At 47.4% G+C, this 22,975-nt stretch overlaps 1 protein-coding gene across 2 annotated transcripts in view; it reads left to right on the forward strand.

The window, feature by feature from the left end:
• Positions 1-22,975, forward strand: part of FXR2 (FMR1 autosomal homolog 2) — a 431,332-nt gene that overhangs the window by 249,312 nt on the left and 159,045 nt on the right. For both annotated transcript variants that reach the window (XM_085638170.1, XM_085638169.1), the window contains exon 9: positions 341-419. In XM_085638170.1, the coding sequence (XP_085494296.1) occupies positions 341-419 (79 nt within the window). The remainder of the gene's footprint in view (positions 1-340; positions 420-22,975) is intronic.

Here is a 22,975-nt window from a genome sequence, read left to right on the forward strand (position 1 = left end):
AGGCTGAGAATCGAAGAGAAACAGTACCTAGGAATAGAGTAAAGTTATCTTAACAATTATTCTATTATTCCTAGTCATAGATTCTCTTCTCTCTTGCTATCCTATCAGTTATTGGAAGAGAGAAAAAGATGGACAGTTTTCTATAGTTATTAGCTTAGCCTCCCACTTCTGCATACCCACACATGATCAGAGGTGCTTGTCCCAAATTTTAATATAAATGCCACAGGGGACGACACACAGGGAAAGCAATGGTCTTTATTGCTGTATAGCTGGTAAGCAACATAACACTATCTGTCAAGTGAGAAGATGCTGAATGATTTTCTCATTGCCTTCCTATCAGAGCCCAGAAGCTGTGAAGCAAGCACGCGGCTACCTGGAGTTTTCAGAAGACTCCACTTCAGTGCCACGCAGTCTTGTTGGTAAGTGCCCCTGCAAAGATTAAAGGTCACACTGGAAGGTGCTGCAGCAGTAAATACTCCTCTTTATTTTTCAAATTATAATGTTGATGTCAAAATGTTTAGAGTTTGTGTGCAGGCGATTTGCCACCTGAAGTATGAGCTGAAAACTGGGGCTCTTCAGATTGGGTAACGTTGGCCTTAGTTTGCTTTGGTTAATTGCATGAATGGGCCCTCAGTGGAGGTTGCAATGTACTTCATCACCTTTTAATTGTAGTGTAAGACTGGTGCTTTAATCTTTTACCAAGAAATCTTGTAAAAGCGCCAGCAGGTGTCTGGTAGCTAATGTTGGGGGCGAATTCTAAAAGGTTCTTGATTTATTTCCAATTACCTTTTAGAGTTATAGGAGGGTGACATTGCTTAGGACAAGTTGGATGTTCCTGCAGAGTTCCAGAGGATGGAAATTGCTCTCATCTTCACAAACCGGAGACTATCTCATTGAATGTGCAGGATTTCACAACAAATTTGTCAAACCTATTTTAACTGGAAAGCAATGTCGAACAGAAAGGAGCCTATGTTCCACAATATTTGTCTTTATTAGTATGTGTGTGTATGTGCATATCGCACAACCCCTCAGACACACTCACCTAAACTAAATTATTAAAATAAGGCACATTATATTTTATGTAAATATCACTTTGCTGATGCAAACAGAAAAAATAAGCAGGAACTGGTGCTCATTGCTCATGCTGTTACCAGAATACAAACTTCCCTTTGATGAAATCCATGAGTTCCACCTGTCCCATAATTCATACCATCCATGAGTCTAAATATTGTTTAAGTCATGGGATTCTCTCTGATAGCCATGGTAATCAGGAATAGCAAAATGCACATGCAGTTTCCTCAACACTTTTTATAGCATTTTCATGTGAAAGAAATTAAAACATGACTTTATGACGGAACATTGGTTTCTTTTTATGTAAATAAAAATGTTCGTTAATGAAGTACATCAAATGTACAGTACATTTGATTGATAAACCACTATTGTACAATTATGTTGAAATAAAAAGCAAAAAAGGAAAGGGAAAATGGAGTGTCTAATGTAGACTATAGATAAAATTGACACTGAACCCTTATAATTTCAGGAACTGATGGCTTTCTTTAATGCTTATCTGTCGGCAATGTAGTGGTAGTTTTCTAACCCATCGAGAAGGTTCACCCAACACAAGGCTTCTTTTTGACTGAAAATGTATTTTTATTTTTTGGTTTCACACGATGCATTTGTTTGGGAGGAATAGCTTTTTCTGAGGTTGAAGTCTTTGTTCTCCTTTTGCCCAAGGTGTTGCCTGATTTCAGCATATTTCCAGAGCCACCATGCATTCTCTCTTCAATAAATGCGGTTCTGGGGATTTGGAAGGGGGAGAATTCCTGTAATGAGGAGCACAGTAACTTCTGTTGTCTGCCTCCCATGCTCCACTTCCATGAAAGTGTTGAATTTGGCTAGGGATGTCTTGCACTGGGCTTGGGGACTGGAAGGACGTGTGACTGACAGTTGGGGAATGTAAAGTGAATAACTTGGATGAGTCTCTTTCAAGGGCCTCCATCTTGATGTTGAGGTGGTTTTTGAGATCAGCCTTGATGTTGCGAGCCTCATATTCTTGAGGAGAGCCACCTTTTGCAGTGTCTTCAATGAATATTCAAATAATGTGTTTGAATTAAAATCTGTTTTAGGGATTTTCTTTTCTTTCCTTGATGATTCAGAGCCAGTTTCGCCCTTTTTCACCATTTATTTTTCTGAATCGCTCTTTATGGATCTGGTGTTACAGACAACTCTAGCTATCCTGCATGATCTGTTCCTATTACACAATACACAAACCAGAACAGATTCCCTGAATGACCTCCAAATCATCCACTCAGGAAAGAGCACCATATGCACCTATGGTAACTGCAACATGAAATTCTACGTCTCAAAAGAGCAACAGAGAAGGCACTGAAATCCTAATGAATCGTAGCTTCTGTTCCAGATTCTTTTATGGCTTTGTAGGAAGCTGGCTCTGTTTATGGTACACCACTAGGTGGTTATACCGTGCACAGTATCCAGATTCCCCCATGTGTGTACAGGGCTCAGGTAAACTCAAAAGTACTCTTGTTTGTGGTATTGTGGGCGAGCAGCCTAAGGTCTAACAGAGGACTGCAAGACATTTGTTATGCGCACATTGATTAATAAATGACAGAACTCAAAAAGGAGATCCACACCAATGTTAGAAAAAACAGCTTCTTTCAAGATTCATTTTAACACCAAGATATTTGCAAAAAGGTAAGTACGTTTTTTAGGAAAAATATGTTCGAGGCATACGAGCTGTAGATCGTATACTTGTGCATAGATTGCCATCGGATGTCTGCACTTTGTTTTTGTCTTGGAAGAAGTCTTTGTAGTCACGAAGTAGGTGACTCCTCCTTAGGACGATAGTGCGCATGGGCATCAACTCCATCTCCAGATTGGTTTTTTCCGCCATCGGGTTTGGATGTGATTTGCTGCACTCCGGGTCGGTGTCATTTTCGAACCCCCTGCGACGCGCAATCCCTCTCCACTCGACGGTATTGTCTCGATCGCATTAACTTTTTGACGCAATATAAAATCCTCGATCTTCGACTCGTGCCGTTGGGCCTATCTGCGCCAGCAGTCACCAGAAAGGACTCCTTCCAAAAAATGCCCCGGGTGCGGTGCTAAGTTCCCACACATGGACTTACACGAGGTTTGTAACCTCTGCCTCTCCCTGGAGCACGAAGACGAGAACTACGAGGCCTGTTCATCTTTCAGGTCGAAGAAAGACATCCATGACCGTCTGGCTCAACGTCACGAAATGTCTCACGGAAGCAGCTTGATTCCGGACATCTTCGGAGCATATTCCAATCTCCAACCGAAGCAACAAGCTGATGAAGGAGACATCTCCGTCTCCGAAGCCGACGACTCTGACGACTCTGACGTCGAAGATGAGACAGACACCTTGTTTCAGCGGTCCATGAGTACTGAAACCCATCTCCCAACTAAAACCACACCTAAGGCTTCGGTAACACCTTTGCCCTCTGGCTCAGGTGACACGGGCAACACATTTCAGATGCCCTGCCCCCTCGTCCGGCTATGAAACCAAAAGAAAAGCCTTCCAGCTCTGGATCGAGCCAACACCATTCCGGTGCCGAAAAACCATCTTCGGCACCGAAGCCTAAAACCAAAGAGGTGCCAAGCCCTTCTTCGTCTGCACTGAAAACAGCTTTGACGCCGAAGCCCTCGGCGGCAAAACAAAGGACAAGCAGCCGGAGCCGAAATAATCTTCAGAACCAAAAAAATCTTCGGAGCTGAAAAAATCTTCGGAGCTGAAGAAACTTCGGAGCCGAAAAGGGTCTCGGAGCCACAAACGCCTGCACCAAAAGCTAAGGACTCCAAGACCTCACAGCAAACCTCAGAGGCCAGGTCTAAACAACATTCTGACCCTAAGTCTTTGGCACCGACAAAGGATATTGTACCCACATAACAGCCTTTACAAGACTTTTCGGATCCAAAGCAAAAAACTCTATACATTGACTCAGAAACTGGTAAAGTTGTCGCCAAGCCTCCTAAAAAGAGAAAATTGGACACTTCAGAAGACCTTCAAATACCCATGAAGCGAAAGGAGATGGGCACTAATACTTCTCCACCTCTCTCTCCCTCTCCAGTTGATCCAAATCTCCTAATTTATCCAGCACACTTTTCCCCAACATACATTTTCACCTCAACCACAGGATGATGATTATAATGATGAAGGTGGGGATGGAGTTCCAGATAGGGATGATGACGCACATACAGATCCGTGGGATGATTATAAGACAGATCCTGACCCACACAATGACCCCGACCTTTATCCCTGTAGGCCATCACCACCAGATGACAATATTGGGTTTGCGCAACTAATAAATAGACCTGCTCAATACCACGGGGTACAGTTACACTCTGATCCTTTAGAGGAAGACTTTCTATTGGAAACTTTTGCTCCCACACAAAAGTCTACGCACACTCTGTCAATGTTAAAAGGCATGCTAAAACATGCACCAGAAGTTTTTAAGGACCCAGTCAGAGCCAGGATTCTTAACACCAGGGTGGACAAAAAATATATAGCAGCTCCCACTGGCCCGGTGTGTACATTAAGGGTCCGGTCCATTTAGATTCTCTTGTGGTGGATAATGCACGCAAAAGGGCAAATTCACAAAGCACAGGCGACACCCCTCCTCCTGAGAAGGAATCCAAGCTTATAGATGCATTTGGAAAACGTATGGCCTCTCAGGCTGCAAATCACTATGATGAGCTTGAAAAGCTTATGTAACATCTTCCTGACCAATATAAAGACAAAGCTACTGACTTTATACAGGAGGGACAATTAATAACAAATAAATTATTGAATGTGCGTTTGATGCAGCTGATATGGCATCTCGGGCTATTAATAACAGCGTTTTGCTACGCAGGCACGCTTGGCTCCGAATCGCCATATTCAAACAGGAAGTGCAGTCCGCTATTCTTAATCCGCCTTTTGACCAAGAGCATCTTTTTGGGCCCACTGTCGATACATCTTTAGAGAAGATGAAAAAGAATACAGAAACTGCCAAGTCCATGGGGGCCTTGCAATTATTTTCCCCTAGAGGTTCATTTTGTCGCTCCTTTTACAGGGCTAGCTCCAAAACTATCGGTTCGGAGCACCCCTCTTCCTCCTATAAAAGCCCCAATCAAAATGATTCCTCCAGAGGATACTTTCGTGGAGGATACAGAGGCAAAATGGTAAGGGAAGAGGTCGTGGTAACAATACCTGCAACTCCCTTACCACCAAACAGTGACTTCCCTTCACTTCCCCCGATCATCCCACTTCTGTCGGGGGACGCCTCTCACAGTTCCTACCTGTCTGGAATTCCATCACAACAGACAAGTGGGTAAGACAAATTATCCAGTATGGGTATTTTCTGGAACTCACCTCACTCCTCCAAATATCCCTCCCAGACAACGTCCAATGTCCTCAGAACATCTGACTCTTCTAAAACAAGAAGTTCTCGCTCTTATTACAAAAAACATGCAATAGAACCAGTCCCCTTCCCTAATCAAGGCATAGGAGTTTACTCCCTCTACTTTCTAATCCCAAAAAAGGACGGTTCTCTCAGGCAAATACTGGACCTCAGACCGTTAAACGTCTACATTCAGTCAGACCAATTCCACATGGTCACTCTACAACAGGTGCTCCCACTGCTTCAACAAGGCGACTTTCTCTCCACGCTAGATCTAAAGGACGCCTATTTTCATATTCCCATTCACCCCGCTCACAGGAAATATTCCAGGTTCGGGGTGGACGATCAACACTACCAATTCAAAGTCCTTCCTTTTGGGTGGCTACAGCACCCAGAGTCTTTACCAAGTGCCTTGCAGTAGTGGCAGCCAACTTACGAAGACAACACATTCACGTGTTCCCTTATCTGGACGACTGTATCATGAAAGCCAAGTCACACAGCAGCTGTGTGCAACACACACCCAAAACAATCCAGCTGCTTCACAATTTCAAATTCACGGTGAATCTCACCAAATCCCACCTCCAACGTCCAACACACAACAATACCTAGGAGCTACAATAAACACTTCAAAGGCTTTAGCATACCCCAACCCTCTCAGGATAAGCACTATGCAAGCTCTAATATCCAAATTTCAGCCTCAACACTCATTACCAGCTTGAGTGTTCACGCAGTTGATCGGGATGATGGCTTCTTGCATTCTCATCGTCCCTTATGCAAGATTCCAAATGCGTCCCTTACAGGAGTGTTTGGCACGTCAGTGGAACCAGGCTCAAGGTCAGATAACAGATCTGGTGCTGGTGGACAGCCGCACACATTGCTCTCTGCAGTGGTAGAACACACAAAACCTTTCCACAGGGCGGCCGTTCCTCGACCCGGTTGCACAGATAGTGCTAACAGCAGACGCATCGCTCAGTTCTACAGTTCCTAACTTGGAAAGTAGCCTTCCTAGTCGCTATCACATCTCTTAGAAGAGTTAGTGAACTCCAGGCATTAACCATACAAGAACCATTTTTGCAAATCCAAATATGCTATCTTAGATCCAAACACAGATTAACCAATCCCCCTAGAGTTCATTCTACACGCAAACTAGGGGCTTCTATGGCATTTTTAGGGAACATTCCCCTATATGACATTGACAAAGCAGCAACTTGGTCTACACCGCACACTTTCACAAAACACTACTGTGTAGATGTGCAAGCGAAACAACAAGCTAGTGTGGGCCAGGCTGTATTAAGGACACTCTTTCAAACCACTGCAACAGATACAGGTAGCCACCGCTAAGGAGGTAACTGCTGTGTAGTCTATGCACAAGTATACGATCTACAGCTCATATGCCTCAAACGGAAAATGCTACTTACCAGTATGCATCTGTTCTTGGCATGTAGAGCTGTAGATTCGTTTACGCCCACCCGCCTCCCCAGATACCTCTATCTGTTCCAGTAATATCTTACTTAGATATATTACACATGGACATATCTTTCTATTTCTTACTAACTCCACCATAACCCTTCATGGCAAAAACATTCTGGAGATGGAGTCGATGCCCATGCGCACTATCGTCCTAAGGAGGAGTCACCTACCTCGTGACTACAAAGTCTTCTACCAAGACAAAAACAGAGCGGAGACATCCAATGGCAATCTATGCACAAGTATATGATCTACAGCTCGTATGCCTCGTACATATTTTTCCTGAAAAACATACTTACCTTTTTGCGAACAAAACAAAGTGCAAACATCCGAGCCCAACACCAGATGGCGATCTATGCACAAGTATACGAATCGATAGCTCTACATGCCAAGAACAGATGCATACTGGTAAGTAGCATTTTCCTTCTAGACTTTAAAAAGAGGACATAGTGCAATTTTCAGGCTTTGCAATGTTAACCTACGGGAGGAAAACAATGCAGTTTCACAGGCAAGTACATGACTTGCAAATCCAGTCTTCGGGGTTTAATGTCCGCACCGGGCAAGGTTCATGTTGGGACCAAAGGTGCACCACCAGTGGCACAGGGGTGGCCGGGTACAAAGGTCACAGTCTAGTTTGAACGCCCAATGTTAACCAATGGAGACTGGGGGTGATTGAAGATGAGTAAAGCAGTGTCAGGGGTCGATCTCCTGGACTTAAGGTAAGCACGGGGGCCATAAGGCAGCACCAAACCTACATCAACAACGGCACAGGCGCGGCCGGGTGCAGAGTGCCAATATAGCGTCAGATGCTCAATGCTATTAAATGGAGGAGAACAGTTTCGAACAAAGGCTGTAGGCTCTGACCAGGAGTCCGGACAAAGAAAACCTACAGCTGCCCAGGTAAGTAGAGATGCTAGGGGACGTAGGGACACTGTTGGTTCTCTTTCAAGGGATACTCATAAATAGTCATAAGCACTGAATAGTCCCGCCCACATGCGGGTACCCCAGAGCAATAACAAATTATATGCATATACCTACACACATATACCTACACACATATACCTACACACGCTCAAATATGCCAATATTGCATAATAAAATTGTTTTACATTTGAAATGATAAAGAAAACATACATCATGATATTTTCATGTTACAGAGAAAAAACTGCTTTCACTTTATTTTCAAAGGTAAAAAGGCAAGATCATAGAGGCAGATAAGCCTAGAGGGGCTGCATACAGAACAGTTGGAAAAAACTGGTGCTGTGCCTTTAAGAATTCCAGGAACCCATTATGCCCCACAGGTGACAGTTAGGTCAGTTCTTTTTTCCGGCTCCTCCTGTGAGGATCCTGGAGCATTGAGCTCATCAGTTAGTGGGTTTTTCTCACTAATTGTTGGTCTAAAGTGAATTTTCTGACTTTCACTCGACGTCTTTAGTACTTGGGGTACTAAATCCTTCAGGTTTTCTGACATTGGTAGTTTTTTCCTGTCAAAATGCCGGCCTTATTTAATAAGTGCCCGGCCTCTGGAAAAAAGATGGCTAAATCAGATCCACACTCTGTTTGTATTGCTGGTCTACCTTCATCTCACAGACCAGATGAGCGCTACCACTGCAGGAATTTTTCTAGAAGAACCCTTAGAGAAAGGGAGAAAATCAAACTGCATGCTATGCAGGAGAGAGGAAAGGAATCAGCAAGTGGCCGAGAAGGACATCTATTGAAGTCCTCCTCTCAGAAAAGGTTGGAGTGCAAAGACAAGGGTGAGCAGAGAAAACACTGGTCTCATATGCCTTCGGGGGACAGATCGACGTCAAAAGTACCCTTGTGCTCTCCTTCAGCGTCGAAGTCAACGTCTAAGCCCCATTCTCCGGAGAAGCGAATGACTTCATGTACGAAGTCCCATCACAGGCCGACGTCGACACCATCTCGTAGGCGGTCCAGTTCTGGCTCGCCTACGATGGCGGGAGGCAGTCGCCTCCGAGAGGACCTGTGGTGACATCGAAGACACCACCGATGTCGAGAGTGGCACAAACATAGACATCGAGTCGTACTCCGAGGGGCTCGACGCCGGTAAGACGCAGTCATTCTCCAACTGTGCGTCATAGCAGGTTATCGCCATCGAGGAGGTCGACGTCGCCTACGAGAATGTCGCCGTCGAGGCATTCGGCATCGAAGCATCCGTCTCCGAGGAGGTCGACGTCGAAGCATCCGTCACAGAGGAGGTGGACGTCGAAGCATCCATCACCGAAGAGGTTGACGTCGAGGCCACGCAGATCGCCCTCGGGGTCTAGACAGTCACCGCAGAGAACATCGCAGTCCAGATCGATGTCGAGGAGAAAGACGTTGAGGTCGCAGTCCAGTCACAGGTCCCCTCCTGCCAAGAGACCTAGGGTGACGTCAGGGGACAAATCGAGGCCAAAGGACGTCCAGGTGGTAACCTCCAGGAGTGTTTCTTCTTCCCCGGAACTCTGGATAGTGCAAGTCACTCCTGAAACCTTGCCACCGATTCCAGCCCCTCCAACTAACATCTCTCCAAGATGGCTGGGGAGCATAAGAATATCAAAGCCGGCTCATACTCCTAGCAGGTCCAGGTCTCCGATCATACAATCGGTTCACTCGCCTGGGGGACGCGAGCGACGTGCACCACCTCAAAGGTTACCGACTTTAAGAAGGCGCAGGTCAAGATTACCTAGGAGTTGGTCTTCCAGAACTCGCCACCGCTCTCCTAGAAGATGAAGCCACAGATCTCCGTGGTCCTCCGACTCCAGACCTCCAAAAGCAGACTACTCTCCAACTCTCACTTCACCCCAGAGTAGGGTAACATCCATTGATGACATTGTGACCTTCAACGAGGTCTTGTGTAGGGGGGCTGCAAAACTTAATATCGAGATGCCTGTCTCTTCCCCGTCCACATCCGTCATCTTCGAGACCTTTCATCACAGGTTTTCATCTAGACCTCTTCTTTCCCTGGTGCCGGGACTGCTAGAGCCTGCTCTTCAAAAATTCCTGACTCCAGCGTCGGTGGGAGCAGCCCCGTCGCAGATCACTAAGAAGTACAAGGCTCCTGAGCAGGACCCACTTTTTCTGAGAGCTGGCCCTCCTCTTGACTCGGTCATCGTGTCAGCAGCACGGAAGAATCAGACTGGGGCAGCATCATCTGTGGTACCTCTGGATAAGGACAGTAAGGCCATAGATTCCATCGGCAAGAGAATGTGTAGTACATATGAAAGTGGCCAGCGCCTCAGCATTACTGGGTCGATATGACCGTTCTCTGTGGGACTGTCTCTCATGGTTCACAGAGAAACTACCGAAGGAAGACAGGCAGGAGATCCTCCAGGATGGGGGTCTGGTGGCCAATTAGGTCATCAGTGCGGCAGCGGATGCCTCTGATCTCGCTGCCCATGGGTATTCACATGGGATCTGTGCCCGCCGCTCTTCCTGGTTGAGACTGACGGGTTTGAAACCAGAGGCCCAACATCGAATCCTCAATCTCCCATTCAATGGGACATCGCTCTTCGGCGCTCATGCTGATGACGAAATATCTAGAATGAAGACCGAATTAGACACTGTGAAGGCGGTTGGTCTGGAGAAGAGGAAAGACTTCAGACGACGCTACCGTCCCTATGACAGACGACAATACCAACAGAGGGTTCAACCCCCTCAGTGGTTTTTCCAGCAACACCAGGGAAGATCCCATTCAAACCAGCGTTGTCCCGGTAGAGGATGAGGAGAAGGCTCCAGACAGTCCACTCATGCTGCCAAGCAACAACAGAAGCAGTGAGGGCTTGCTTCCCCTAGCTCCATTACCCACTCCGGTCGGGGGAAAGTATCCGTTTTCATTTGGAACAGTGGACCAAAATAACACTAGACAAGTGGGTGCTCAATATTGTGAGGAGTGGGTACTCCATCAGATTCAAGTCCCCTCTACCTTCTGTTCCTCCTCGAAAATCTGTAATCCATCACATTAATCTTCTGAGAGGAGGTATCCGCTCTACTCCTAAAGGAGGCCATCGAGGAGGTTCCATGGTACCAACGTCGACAGGTAATCTATTTCCGATACTTCTTTGTCCCAAAGAAAGGTCCAAGCAAGGAGTTCATACCTATACTAGACCTCAGGCTTCTAAACAAGTTCATTCTGAGAGAGAGGTTCAGAATGCTGGTTCTACATCAAATAATCCCGCACTTACAGCAAGCGGATTAGATGTGTTCTATAGATCTTCAAGATGCCTATTTCCACATTCCAATCTCTCGAAAGCATCGGAAGTTTCTAAGATTTCAGAGTTAGTCAGACCACTTCCAGTTCACGGTCCTGCCTTTCGGGCTGAAGTTGGCCCCTCGCACATTCTCGAAGTGCATGGCTGTAGTAGCTGCGTTCTTGAGGAGCAAGAAAGTCTTCGTCTACCCTTACCTAGACAATTGGTTAATCAAAAGTGTGTCTCCAACTCTTCTGCAGAAACACCTCGCTTGCTGCAGTCAGCTACTGCATCAGTTAGGTCTGCACGTCAATTTAAAAAAATCCATCCTCAATCCAACTCAGAGGATACATTACCTGGGCGCAACTCTGGATACGGTACACTCAAAAGCATATCCTTCGGAGGAGAGACTATCATCCATTCTCCACAAGTGTCAGACCCTCATGTGGATACCTCATCCCACGGCCAGACATATTTCTTCTCTACTGGGTTCGATGGCCTCGTGCATTTTTCCCGTCCCAAACGCCAGACCTCTGCAGCAAACTCTGGAGGATCAATGGTCTCAAATCTCCAGTCGCTGGGAGGACACTGTAACCTTGCCTCTGTCTGTCCAGCTCTCCATCAGATGGTGGATGCAACGTTCTCATCTTCTGATAGGAGTTCCCTTTCACGAGGAGGTTCCCCAGCTGAATCTGGTGACGGACATGTCCCTTCAGGGATGGGGCGCTCACATGGGGTCCCTGCAGATACAGGGAATGTGGTCAGAAAGAGAACAGCTATACCACATAAACATGCTGGAGCTCAGAGCAGTGCATCTGGCTCTCAAGGAGTTCTTTCCCTCCATCAAGTCGAGTGCTTTGCATTTTCAGACGGACAATACAACAACGATGTATTATCTGAACAAGCAGGGGGGCACCAGGTCCAGACCCCTTTCTCTGGAAGCGCAAGCGATTTGGAAGTGGCTTCTGGCACGACACATGAAGATCTCCGCAGTTCACCTACCAGGCGTCCTCAACATCCAAGCGGACATCCTAAGCAGGCATTTGGCAGAAGCGCACAACTGGGTGCTAAAACAAGCGGTTGCGCAAGACATCTTTCAAAGCTGGGAAACACCAGACCTAGATCTCTTTGCGGATGCAGAAAACGCAAAATACCGCGTCTTCGCCTCCAGATAACCTCAACCAGGCTCCAAGGGGAATGCTCTGTTGATGGACTGGTCAGAGACATTACTCTATGCCTTTCCACCAGTCCCCCTCATTCCCCTGGTCATCAACAAACTGTACAAATCCAAGACAGAGATGATCCTGGTTGCACCAGAGTGGCCTCGCCAGTGGTGGTACCCGGACCTTCTTCATCTGTCCAAAGTACCACACAGAAGGTTGCCATGTCATCCGGATCTGCTGACCAAGGCGGGCAGCAAGGTGTTCCATCCCAATCTGCCGTCCCTGAGGTTAGCAGCATAGCTCCTGAGTTCATCCAATATAGACATTTAGGTCTCTCTCAAGACTGCATGCAGATCTTGAAGGAGGCACGGAGACCTTCTACGAGAAAGTCTTACGCTTTTAAGTGGAAGTGTTTTTACATGTGGCGCACTGCTGAGGGTCATGACCCTATTTGAGGTCAGGAACTGGTACTGTTACCCTACTTACTGTATTTGGCCAAAGCAGGTTTGCAATATTCCTCCATAAAGGTGCACCTGGCAGCGATTACAGCATGTAGAAAGTCCCCCACTCAGGCTTCTTTCTTTCAAATGCCAGTTGTTAAGGACTTCCTGGAGGGTCTAAAAAAGGTCTACCCACCTGTTAGGTCTGCATTCCCTTCCTGGGAACTTAATGTGGTCCTCTGTAAGTTAATGGGTCCCCCATTCGAACCTATCCACAAAGCCTCCCTTCAACATCTTTCGTGGAAGACTGCATTTCTCGTGGCAATCACAACTGGTCGCAGGGTGAGCGAACTACAAGCCTTGTGCTCTGCAGAGCCTTATCTCGTTTTCCATCCGAACAAAGTGGTGCTAAGAACTCACCCGAGGTTCCTTCCTAAGGTGGTCTCGGAGTTTCACATCAACCAGTCAATCACTCTTCCTACTTTCTTTGTGAACCCTGTCACTCCTGCTGAGAGAGCTTTGCACTCTCTAGATCTCAAAAGTGTTAACATTTTATCTAGATAAAACAAAGCGTGTACGAAAGGCGGACCAACTTTTTGTTAATTAAGGTCCATTGAACACTAGTTTTCCTGCCTCTAAAAGATACATTGCTAGATGGATAGTGTCATGTATCATGTTATCTTATCAGCTGGCACACAAGCAGCTCCCGGGCAAGCCGAGAGCTCATTCTACAAGGGGCAAAGCCGCTGCAATAGCGATGCTTTAAAAATGTACCTATTCAGGAAATATGTAAAGCAGCCACATGGCGTTCGGTTCATACTTTTGCACGCCATTACTGCCTTGATTCTGACACTCAAGCAGATACTCTGTTTGGACAAGCATCCTTGAGAAACTTGTTTGGGTAATACATGTTTTGTTAACAGGTTATGATATGCTGGTATTCGTCCGCAGGGTATAGGGATGGGCTTGGTATTCTATTCAGTGCTTATGACTATTGATGAGTATCCCCTGGAAGAGAAGGATAAGCTACTTACCTGTAATCCTAGTTCTCTTCCAGGGGTATACTCCTCAAAGTCATAAGCAACCCTCCCTCCTCCCCGGACGAATACCGTGTCCATAAATATGTATCTGTACCCCTGCTGTGCTTACACTGTTGTACGCCGTCCAAAAGAACTGACCTAACTGTCACCTGTGGGGCATGATGGGAGCCTGGAGGTTCCTGGAGGTCTTAAAGGCACGGCACCAGTTTTTCCCAACTGTTCTGTATACAGCCTCTCTAGGCTAATCTGCCTCTATGATCTTGCCTTTTTACCTTTGAAAATAAAGGCTGTGTTTTCAAACAAACAAAGCAGTTTGTTTGAGGCATATGAGCTGCAAATCACACTCTTAGCATAGATCGCCATCTGGTGTTGGGCCCGGATGTTTGCACTTGTTTTTGTCTTGGAAAAGTCTTTGGAAGTCACGGAACAGGTGACTCCTCCTTTGGACTATAGTGCGCATGGGCATCGGCTCCATCCTCAGATTGTTTTTTTCCGCCATCGGGCTCGGTTGTGTTTGTCGCGCTCCAGTTCAGAACCGTTACCGATTTCACTTTTGACGCGCAATCCTTCACCCTTTCTACGGTATTGTCTCGATCGCAAACCCTAATCGTTGCGCATCTCTCCAAATCGAAGTCCTTGATTCCAATCGTCGACGAAGGCCTTCGAGCCTGCCTTGGCTTCTGGCTCATGGAAAGGACTCCATTCAAGAAGTGTCCTCAATGTGGGTCGCAGTTTCCCCACACCGATCTACATGAGGTGTGCAACCTCTGCCTTTCACCAGAACACGAGGCCAGAGACTGTCCAGCTTGTGCCTCTTTCCGCTTGACCATTGGGGACCGACGCGCGCGAAGAACCATGGCTCGCTCGTCGACATCAATTCCCGACGACCTCTTCCAAGAGGGCGTCGACGTGCCGGAGCGAGAGCAGATCAAAGAAGGCCTCGTCAGCGCCTCAGAAGCAGAAGAGATCACTCCGGCGCAGCGTGTCGTAAGTAAGCACGTCGACCCCCGACCCCCTCCCTGCACCCTCAAAAAAGGCTTCGGTCACACCTTCACGCCCAGGTGCACACCGAGAGACTGCTTCCCATGCCCTGCCCTCTGGCCCGGCAAAGAAGCCTACTAAGCCTTCAGGCAGCTCGGGCTCGAGTCAGCCTGCCGTCGGTACCGAAACACAATCACCGGCACCGAAAAAAAAAACTCCTCCGTGCTGACAGCTGCTTCCACATCCAAGCACACAGCACCAAAACCCACAAGCACCGACTCGTCAACACCGAAAAAACATTCGGAGCTGAACAAAAAAGCACTCCCGAAGGGCTCGGATTCAGAGCCAAGGAGAGCCTCTGAACCGAAAAAACAACAAATTCCACAGGCCACAGACTGTAAAGACGCACGTTTGCAAACCAACACAGAACCGCTGCAGAGTCGGTGCCGAAGAAGCCTACGGAACTGAAACGCTCAGCACCGAAAGACCAACCTCCAGCAGAAGAGCTGTTCACACCAGACCCTGCTCAAAAGACCCTCATAAGGGATCCTAAAACTGGTCAATGACTCGAAGTTCTAGGAAAAGACCACTAGAGGCGCCTGCACCGGCTCTAACACCTAAAAAGAGGGACATTGCTACATCTCCTCTAAGACTCCCTTCTCCACCTCCTCCACCATCTCCTCCTCCACCACACCATTCCCCTACACCATCTCCTACACCAGTAGACGATGATGACACCTTGGATGACATGGGGGAGGGTCCGGACGATGTGCCACTAGGGGATCCTAGTCCACCTTCTTTCCCAGACCCTGGGATGACTAGAACACGCCAGATGTCGCTAATGTTCCACAGGATGATCTCTACCCCTCCAGGCCTTCCTCTCTAGAGGACACCATGAGCTTTAATCAGCTCGTCCACAGAGCTGCTCAATACCACGGGGTTGCCTTGCATACAGACCCCATAGAGCAGGACTTCCTAATGGATATATTTGACACCACTCAAAGATCCACCTCAACACTACCTATGCTTAAAGGCATTATTAAGCATGCGCCTGAGGTCTTTAAAGATCCTGTTAGGGCTTGAGTTATTAACCCCAGGATCGACAAAAAATATAAAGCTGCCCCGGACAACCCAGCTTACATTAAAGGCCCAGTACCCTTAGACTCCCTGGTAGTTTCCAATGCTAGGATAAGGGCCAGTTCTCAGACATCAGGTGATGCTCCACCACCCGACAAGGAGTCTAAACTCTTGGACGCCTCTGGTAAAAGAACAGCATAACAAGCGGCTAACATATGGCGCATCGCCAACACTCCGGCCAGGTATGATGGGGCACATTATGATGAACTAGAGTCCATAATGCAGCACCTCCCAGATAAATACAAAAACAGGGCCAATGAACTCATACAGGAGGGTAAGCTTATCACCAACATCTCCATCCGTTGTGCTCGTGACGTGGCAGACACCGCCTCCAGAGCAGTAAACACGAGTGTCCTTTTGTGTAGGCATGCCTGGCTACGCATCTCAGGTTTTAAACCTGAAGTTCAGAGCTCCATCCTCAACCAGCCTTTTGATTAGGAGCACTTATTTGGCCCAAATGTAGATTCAACCCTTGAAAAAATGAAAAAGGATACGGACACAGCTAAATCAATGAGAGCCTTCTAGCTGCAAGCTCCCAGACGTTCCTTTCGTCGCTCACCTTACAAGGGCATCCCCTGAGGCTACTCCTCAGACAAACCCCTCCACCTCTTACAAGGCTCCCACCCAGTCTACATTTACCAGAGAGGAGGCTACAGAAGCAACGATAGCAAAAGCAGAGGCAAGACCAACAACACCCGCTCTGCCTCCACCCCTACCCAGTGACTTCCCTCCACTTCCCCCAGACCATTCCACTCTGATCGGGGGAAGACTACAACAGTTCCTGCCTGTCTGGACCAACCTCACTACAGGTGGGTACAACAAATAGTTCAATCAGGTTACTGTCTGGAACTTACTTCTACCCCCCCCCCCCACACACACACACACATACCACCCAAACAACGCCCAATGTCCTCACAACACTTAGCTCTGCTAAAACAGGAGGTGATCTCCCTCCTACAAAAGGGTGCAATAGAACCAGTTCCCCTGAACAAAAAACAGGAGTTTACTCCCTGTATTTTCTCATACCAAAGAAGGATGGATCTCTCGGGCATATTCTAGACCTCAGACCTCTAAACCTGTACATACAATCGCACCACTTTCACATGGTTACACTCCAACAGGTCCTTCCTCTTCTTTCACAAGGCAACTTCCTTGCTACTCTAGATCTCAAGGACGCCTATTTCCATATTCCCATTCACACAGCTCACAGGAAATATCTAAGGTTTGTAGTGGACGGCCAACACTATCAATTCAAAGTACTCCCTTTTGGAGTCACAACAGCACCACAGGTATTCACCAAGAGCATAGCGGTAGTGGCAGCCCACTTAAGAAGACAACACATTCACGTCTTCCCATATGTGGATGACTGGCTCATAAAAGCCAGTTCATACAATCGGTGTGCTCATCACACTCACACCACTATCCAACTTCTCCACAACTTTGGGTAGCTTAGTGTGAACCCCAAGTCTCATCTACAACCGTCCCACATGCAACAATACTTCGGTGCCACAATAGACACCTCAAAAGCATTAGCCTATCCCAACCCCACCAGGATAGCAAAAATGCAAGCTCTCATAAACAAATTTCAGCCTCAACACACTCTCCCAGCAAGAGTGTTCATGCAGCTAATAGGGATGATGTCCTCTTGCATACTCATAGTACCTCATGCAAGACTCCACATGCGTCCTCTCCAAGAGTGCTTAGCTCACCAATAGACCAAGCTCAAGGTCAGCTAAGAGATCTGGTGTTGGTAGACGGTCGCACTCACCGATCTCTACAATGGTGGAACACCAAGAACCTTTCCAAAGGGCGACCGTTCCTAGAGCCAGTTCTACAGGTAGTCATGACAGCGGACGCGTCGCTCTGCGGCTGGGGAGCGCACCTATTACATCACACCATGCAAGGCAGGTGGACTCCTCAACAAAAGTTACTCCACATCAACCACCTAGAGCTACTAGCCATTTTCCTAGCCTTAAAGGCTTTCCAAAAACAAATATCAGGCAAAGCTGTCTTAGTCCGCACAGACAACATGACAGCCATGTACTACATACAGAAACAAGGAGGGACACACTCTCTGCAGCTCTCTCAACTGGCACAGAGCATATGGAGATGGGCTATACCCCAGAACATCTTTCTCCTAGCTCAACATGTCCCAGGAGTCCAAAACACCATAGCAGATCTGTTAAGCCGTCAAACGCAACAGATTGATGAGTGGGAACTTCATCCACAAGTTCTTCAGCCATTCTTTCAAGTGTGGGGGCAACCAGAGATAGACCTCTTCGCCACCCACAAAAACGCCAAATGCTTATGGATGAATTGGTCAGGCAGATTTGCGTACGCCTTTCCACCTCTCCCACTCATTCCAATGGTGGTGCGCAAACTACAGCAACATGCACTGACTCTCATCCTAATTGCTCCAACTTGGGCCATGCAACCGTGGTACACCACACTACTGGAACTGTCTGTAGTAGTTCCGCCCCAAAGACTACACCTCTCCCCACGCCTCCTAACCCAGAACCGTGGAGAGATCAGATACACGGACCCAGCTCAGCTCAACCTTGCGATCTGGCTCCTGAGGTCTTAGAATTCTGTTACCTTAATCTTCCCCCTGAATGCATACACGTCATTAAGGAAGCTAGATGCCCCACCACTAGAGCTTGCTATGCAGCCAAGTGGAAGAGCTTTGTAATATACTGTCATACTAACAACATCAATCCACTAGATGTGTCTATCCAACACATCATAGGTTACCTACTACATCTCCAAAGGTGCAATTTAGCCAACACATCTATTAGGCTACACCTCGCTGCCATAGCAGCCTATTTACAAAGTAGACAACACCTATCACTTTTCAGAGTGCCTGCCATCAAAGCCTCTATGGAAGGCCTCAAAAGGATAATTCCACCTAGAGTACCACCCTCGCCTGTGTGGAATTTAAACATTGTTCTCACAAGACTAATGGTTCCTCCTTTTGAACCTCTGCATAAATGTGAGCTCCAATTTCTAACATGGAAAGTTGCTTTCCTAGTAGCTATCACTTTTCTTAGAAGAGTTAGTGAACTGCAAGCGTTAACTATTCAGGAACCTTTCCTACAAATCCATCACAATAAGGTTGTTCTCAGAACCAGTCCAAAATTCCTCCCTAAAGTCATTTCTCCTTTCCACCTCAATCAGTCTGTAAAGTTGCCAGTGTTCTTCTCACAGCCACAGACAGTCGCGGAAAGAGCTCTTCATACCCTAGATGTCAAAAGAGCATTGCTCTATTACATTGAAAGAACACGACCTTTTCGTAAGACCAAACAACTTTTTGTGTCATTTACACCACCACTCAAAGGCAACGCCATATCGAAATCTGGGATAGCTAGATGGATTGTTAAATGCATACAAATTTGCTAACACAAAGCAAAACGTACTTTATCTGTTCCTCCCAAAGCCCACTTAACACGAAAGATAGCGGCTTCAATGGCATTTTTAGGGAACATTCCCTTAGATGACATCTGCAAAGCAGCTACATGGTCTACACCGCACACATTCACAAAACATTATTCTGTGGATGTGCAAACAAAACAACAAGCTAGTGTGGGCCAGGCTGTACTCAAAACACTCTTTCAAACTACTGCAACAGGTACCGGTGGTCGCCGCTAAGGATCGTTACTTCTATACAATCTATGCTAAGTGTGTGATCTGCAGCTCATATGCCTCGAACGGGAAAGGCTACGTACCTATATGCATCTGTTCTTGGCATGTAGAGCTGCAGATCCACACCCACCTCCCCGGCTACCTTTATCTGTTCCAGTACTATCTTATTTGGATACAGCATACACTGGCATCTTTCTGTCTCTTACAAAACTCCATCATTTCCCTGCTGGCGAAAAACAATCTGAGGATGGAGCCGATGCCCATGCGCTCTATAGTCCAAAGGAGGAGTCACCTGTCCCGTGACTTCCAAAGACTTTTCCAAGACAAAAACAAGTGCAAACATCCAGGCCCAACACCAGATGGCGATCTATGCTAAGTGTGTGGATCTGCAGCTCTACATGCCAAGAACAGATGCATACTGGTAAGTAGCTTTTCCCTTTCTCTGTATCATGAAAATATTATGATGTATGTTTTCTATATTATTTCAAATGTAAAAAATGTTTACAATGCAATATTGGCATATTTGAGCCTAGTAATACCAAAGACAGCTCCTGAGGCGGAAGCCGGGAGCTTTGCGCGTTGTTGAGAGATTTTGTATTGCTGCCAAAATTGTTAGTGTGCCAAATTGTTTTATCTGTGAATTTTAACTGTGTGTAGCTTTACCTTGCGCACTCCCCTGAAAGCGAACTTGCCGTTCTCACAGTACTGCTGATTGGACGTTGCTGCGGGTGTAACCATCCCCGTGCCGCCAATCACGCAGACAGTGAGGCAACGCCCACCGCCACGAGGACACGCCCCCTCTAGTGGCATTTAAAATCGCGCCAGAATCCAAGCTCGCTAGATACCAAAGACAGCTCCTGAGGCGGAAGCCGGGAGCTTTGCGCGTTGTTGAGAGATTTTGTATTGCTGCCAAAATTGTTAGTGTGCCAAATTGTTTTATCTGTGAATTTTAACTGTGTGTAGCTTTACCTTGCGCACTCCCCTGAAATCGAACTTGCCGTTCTCACAGTACTGCTGATTGGACGTTGTTGCGGGTGTAACCATCCCCGTGCCGCCAATCACGCAGACAGTGAGGCAACGCCCACCGCCACGAGGACACGCCCCCTCCCTCCCCTTATAAAACATGTGCCTGGGCCGGACGCGCAGCGGACGTGCGCAGCGGGCGCGCCGCTGGCGCGCCGCTGGCGCGCCGAAGGCGCGCCAAAGGCAAGCCCGTCTGCGACCGTCCGTGACCGACCGGGACTAAGGGCTACCCCCCCTGCCGGTCCGCATCCAGCAGCGTCCATACCCACTCGCTACTCTCGTAGCGATTTGCTAGCCTTGCACGACAGTAGCAAGGGCATAAAATCACACCTATGTACTAAAATGGGTACAAAAGGGGGTGGCGATGGACGGAGCATCAGAACCAATCAAACACTCACACCCAGTCAACAGATCTGGGTTTCATCCATCACCGTTCTTTAGCCCACTCTGCCACCCCAGTTCAGACATGGCCATATGCAAATCAGTCTGACCCTGTGCCTCATGGGAACAGTCCAGCCCAAACTGCCAAGCCATGCCTTCCCTGGACCGGAAACAAGCTTCCTAGGACCGGTTTCTGGCATTTCAGCCGTCTTCAGCCAGGCTTGCTTGAATCCAGTGGCAAAGTGAGCAAGGGACTCACGTCTGAGCATACCCTGCCAACTTATGGCGAACAAAGCGGTACAAAAGGGGGTGGCGATGGACGGAGCATCAGAACCAATCAAACACTCACACCCAGTCAACAGATCTGGGTTTCATCCATCACCGTTCTTTAGCCCACTCTGCCACCCCAGTTCAGACATGGCCATATGCAAATCAGTCTGACCCTGTGCCTCATGGGAACAGTCCAGCCCAAACTGCCAAGCCATGCCTTCCCTGGACCGGAAACAAGCTTCCTAGGACCGGTTTCTGGCATTTCAGCCGTCTTCAGCCAGGCTTGCTTGAATCCAGTGGCAAAGTGAGCAAGGGACTCACGTCTGAGCATACCCTGCCAACTTATGGCGAACAAAGCGGTACAAAAGGGGGTGGCGATGGACGGAGCATCAGAACCAATCAAACACTCACACCCAGTCAACAGATCTGGGTTTCATCCATCACCGTTCTTTAGCCCACTCTGCCACCCCAGTTCAGACATGGCCATATGCAAATCAGTCTGACCCTGTGCCTCATGGGAACAGTCCAGCCCAAACTGCCAAGCCATGCCTTCCCTGGACCGGAAACAAGCTTCCTAGGACCGGTTTCTGGCATTTCAGCCGTCTTCAGCCAGGCTTGCTTGAATCCAGTGGCAAAGTGAGCAAGGGACTCACGTCTGAGCATACCCTGCCAACTTATGGCGAACAAAGCGGTACAAAAGGGGGTGGCGATGGACGGAGCATCAGAACCAATCAAACACTCACACCCAGTCAACAGATCTGGGTTTCATCCATCACCGTTCTTTAGCCCACTCTGCCACCCCAGTTCAGACATGGCCATATGCAAATCAGTCTGACCCTGTGCCAGGACTTTCGTATGGACCATTTTCTTGCCGCGCCTGTCGTTGGTCCAGCATGGGTCCAACTTCATTTAGAAACCACGCCAATCATGACGAAAACCATGCGACTCTGAATTGTTTGTATTTTAACGCTAGATCTCTACCCAAGCATGCCCTGGATATCTGGGATCTACTTACAGCAAAAGCCCCGGACCTAGTTTTCATTACCGAGACCTGGTTATCCGAAGCTAATGTCCCAGATTTAGCAAATGCCCTCCCCCCCAATTATAAAATCATCTCACAAGACAGACTTGGGAAAAGAGGTGGGGGAGTTGCTGTGATATTCAGGGAACAACTAACATGCCTAGTGGAACCCATAACTGCCCACATTGAACATCAGATCTTGCCCTTTAAAGTACTTCACGAGGGTTTTACTATCTTAGCGGGTGCCGTTATTTACAACCCTCCCGGACAACAAGCTACTCTCGGTGCCAAACTACTGAATCAATTATCGCCACTTTGTTTGACACACAAAAATTACTTAATAATTGGCGACTTCAATATCCATTACGAAAATACTGACTCCCCGATTGTCTCCCAGTCTGAATACGACATGGGTATTCTCAATCTTAAACAGTGGGTAGTGGGCCCCACTCACACAGCTGGCCATAAGCTATATTTACTTTTCACTAATTTTGAATCCACCAGCATAAGAGAGATTAAACCTCTGCCCTGGACAGATCGTTTCCTCATCACCTTTTCACTGGGCCTTCTCGCTAAACCTCTGAAACCTAAGGCTGTTTCTTACATTTCCAGCCTGGAAGCTGATTAATGAATCCAGCTTTGAGAAACACTTCCAAGTGGCCAATGTCAAAACATCGGAAAATTCATCTGTTTGCGATGATGCTGCCCTACTGGAGGTCGAAATATCACAAACCTTAAATAAATTAGCCCCAATACGGGAATCCAGAAAAAAACCTTCAACAGAGAAATGGTATACCCCTTAT

This window comes from Triturus cristatus, chromosome 12 (assembly GCF_964204655.1).
Source record: "Triturus cristatus chromosome 12, aTriCri1.1, whole genome shotgun sequence".
NCBI classification, from domain to species: Eukaryota; Metazoa; Chordata; class Amphibia; order Caudata; family Salamandridae; genus Triturus; species Triturus cristatus.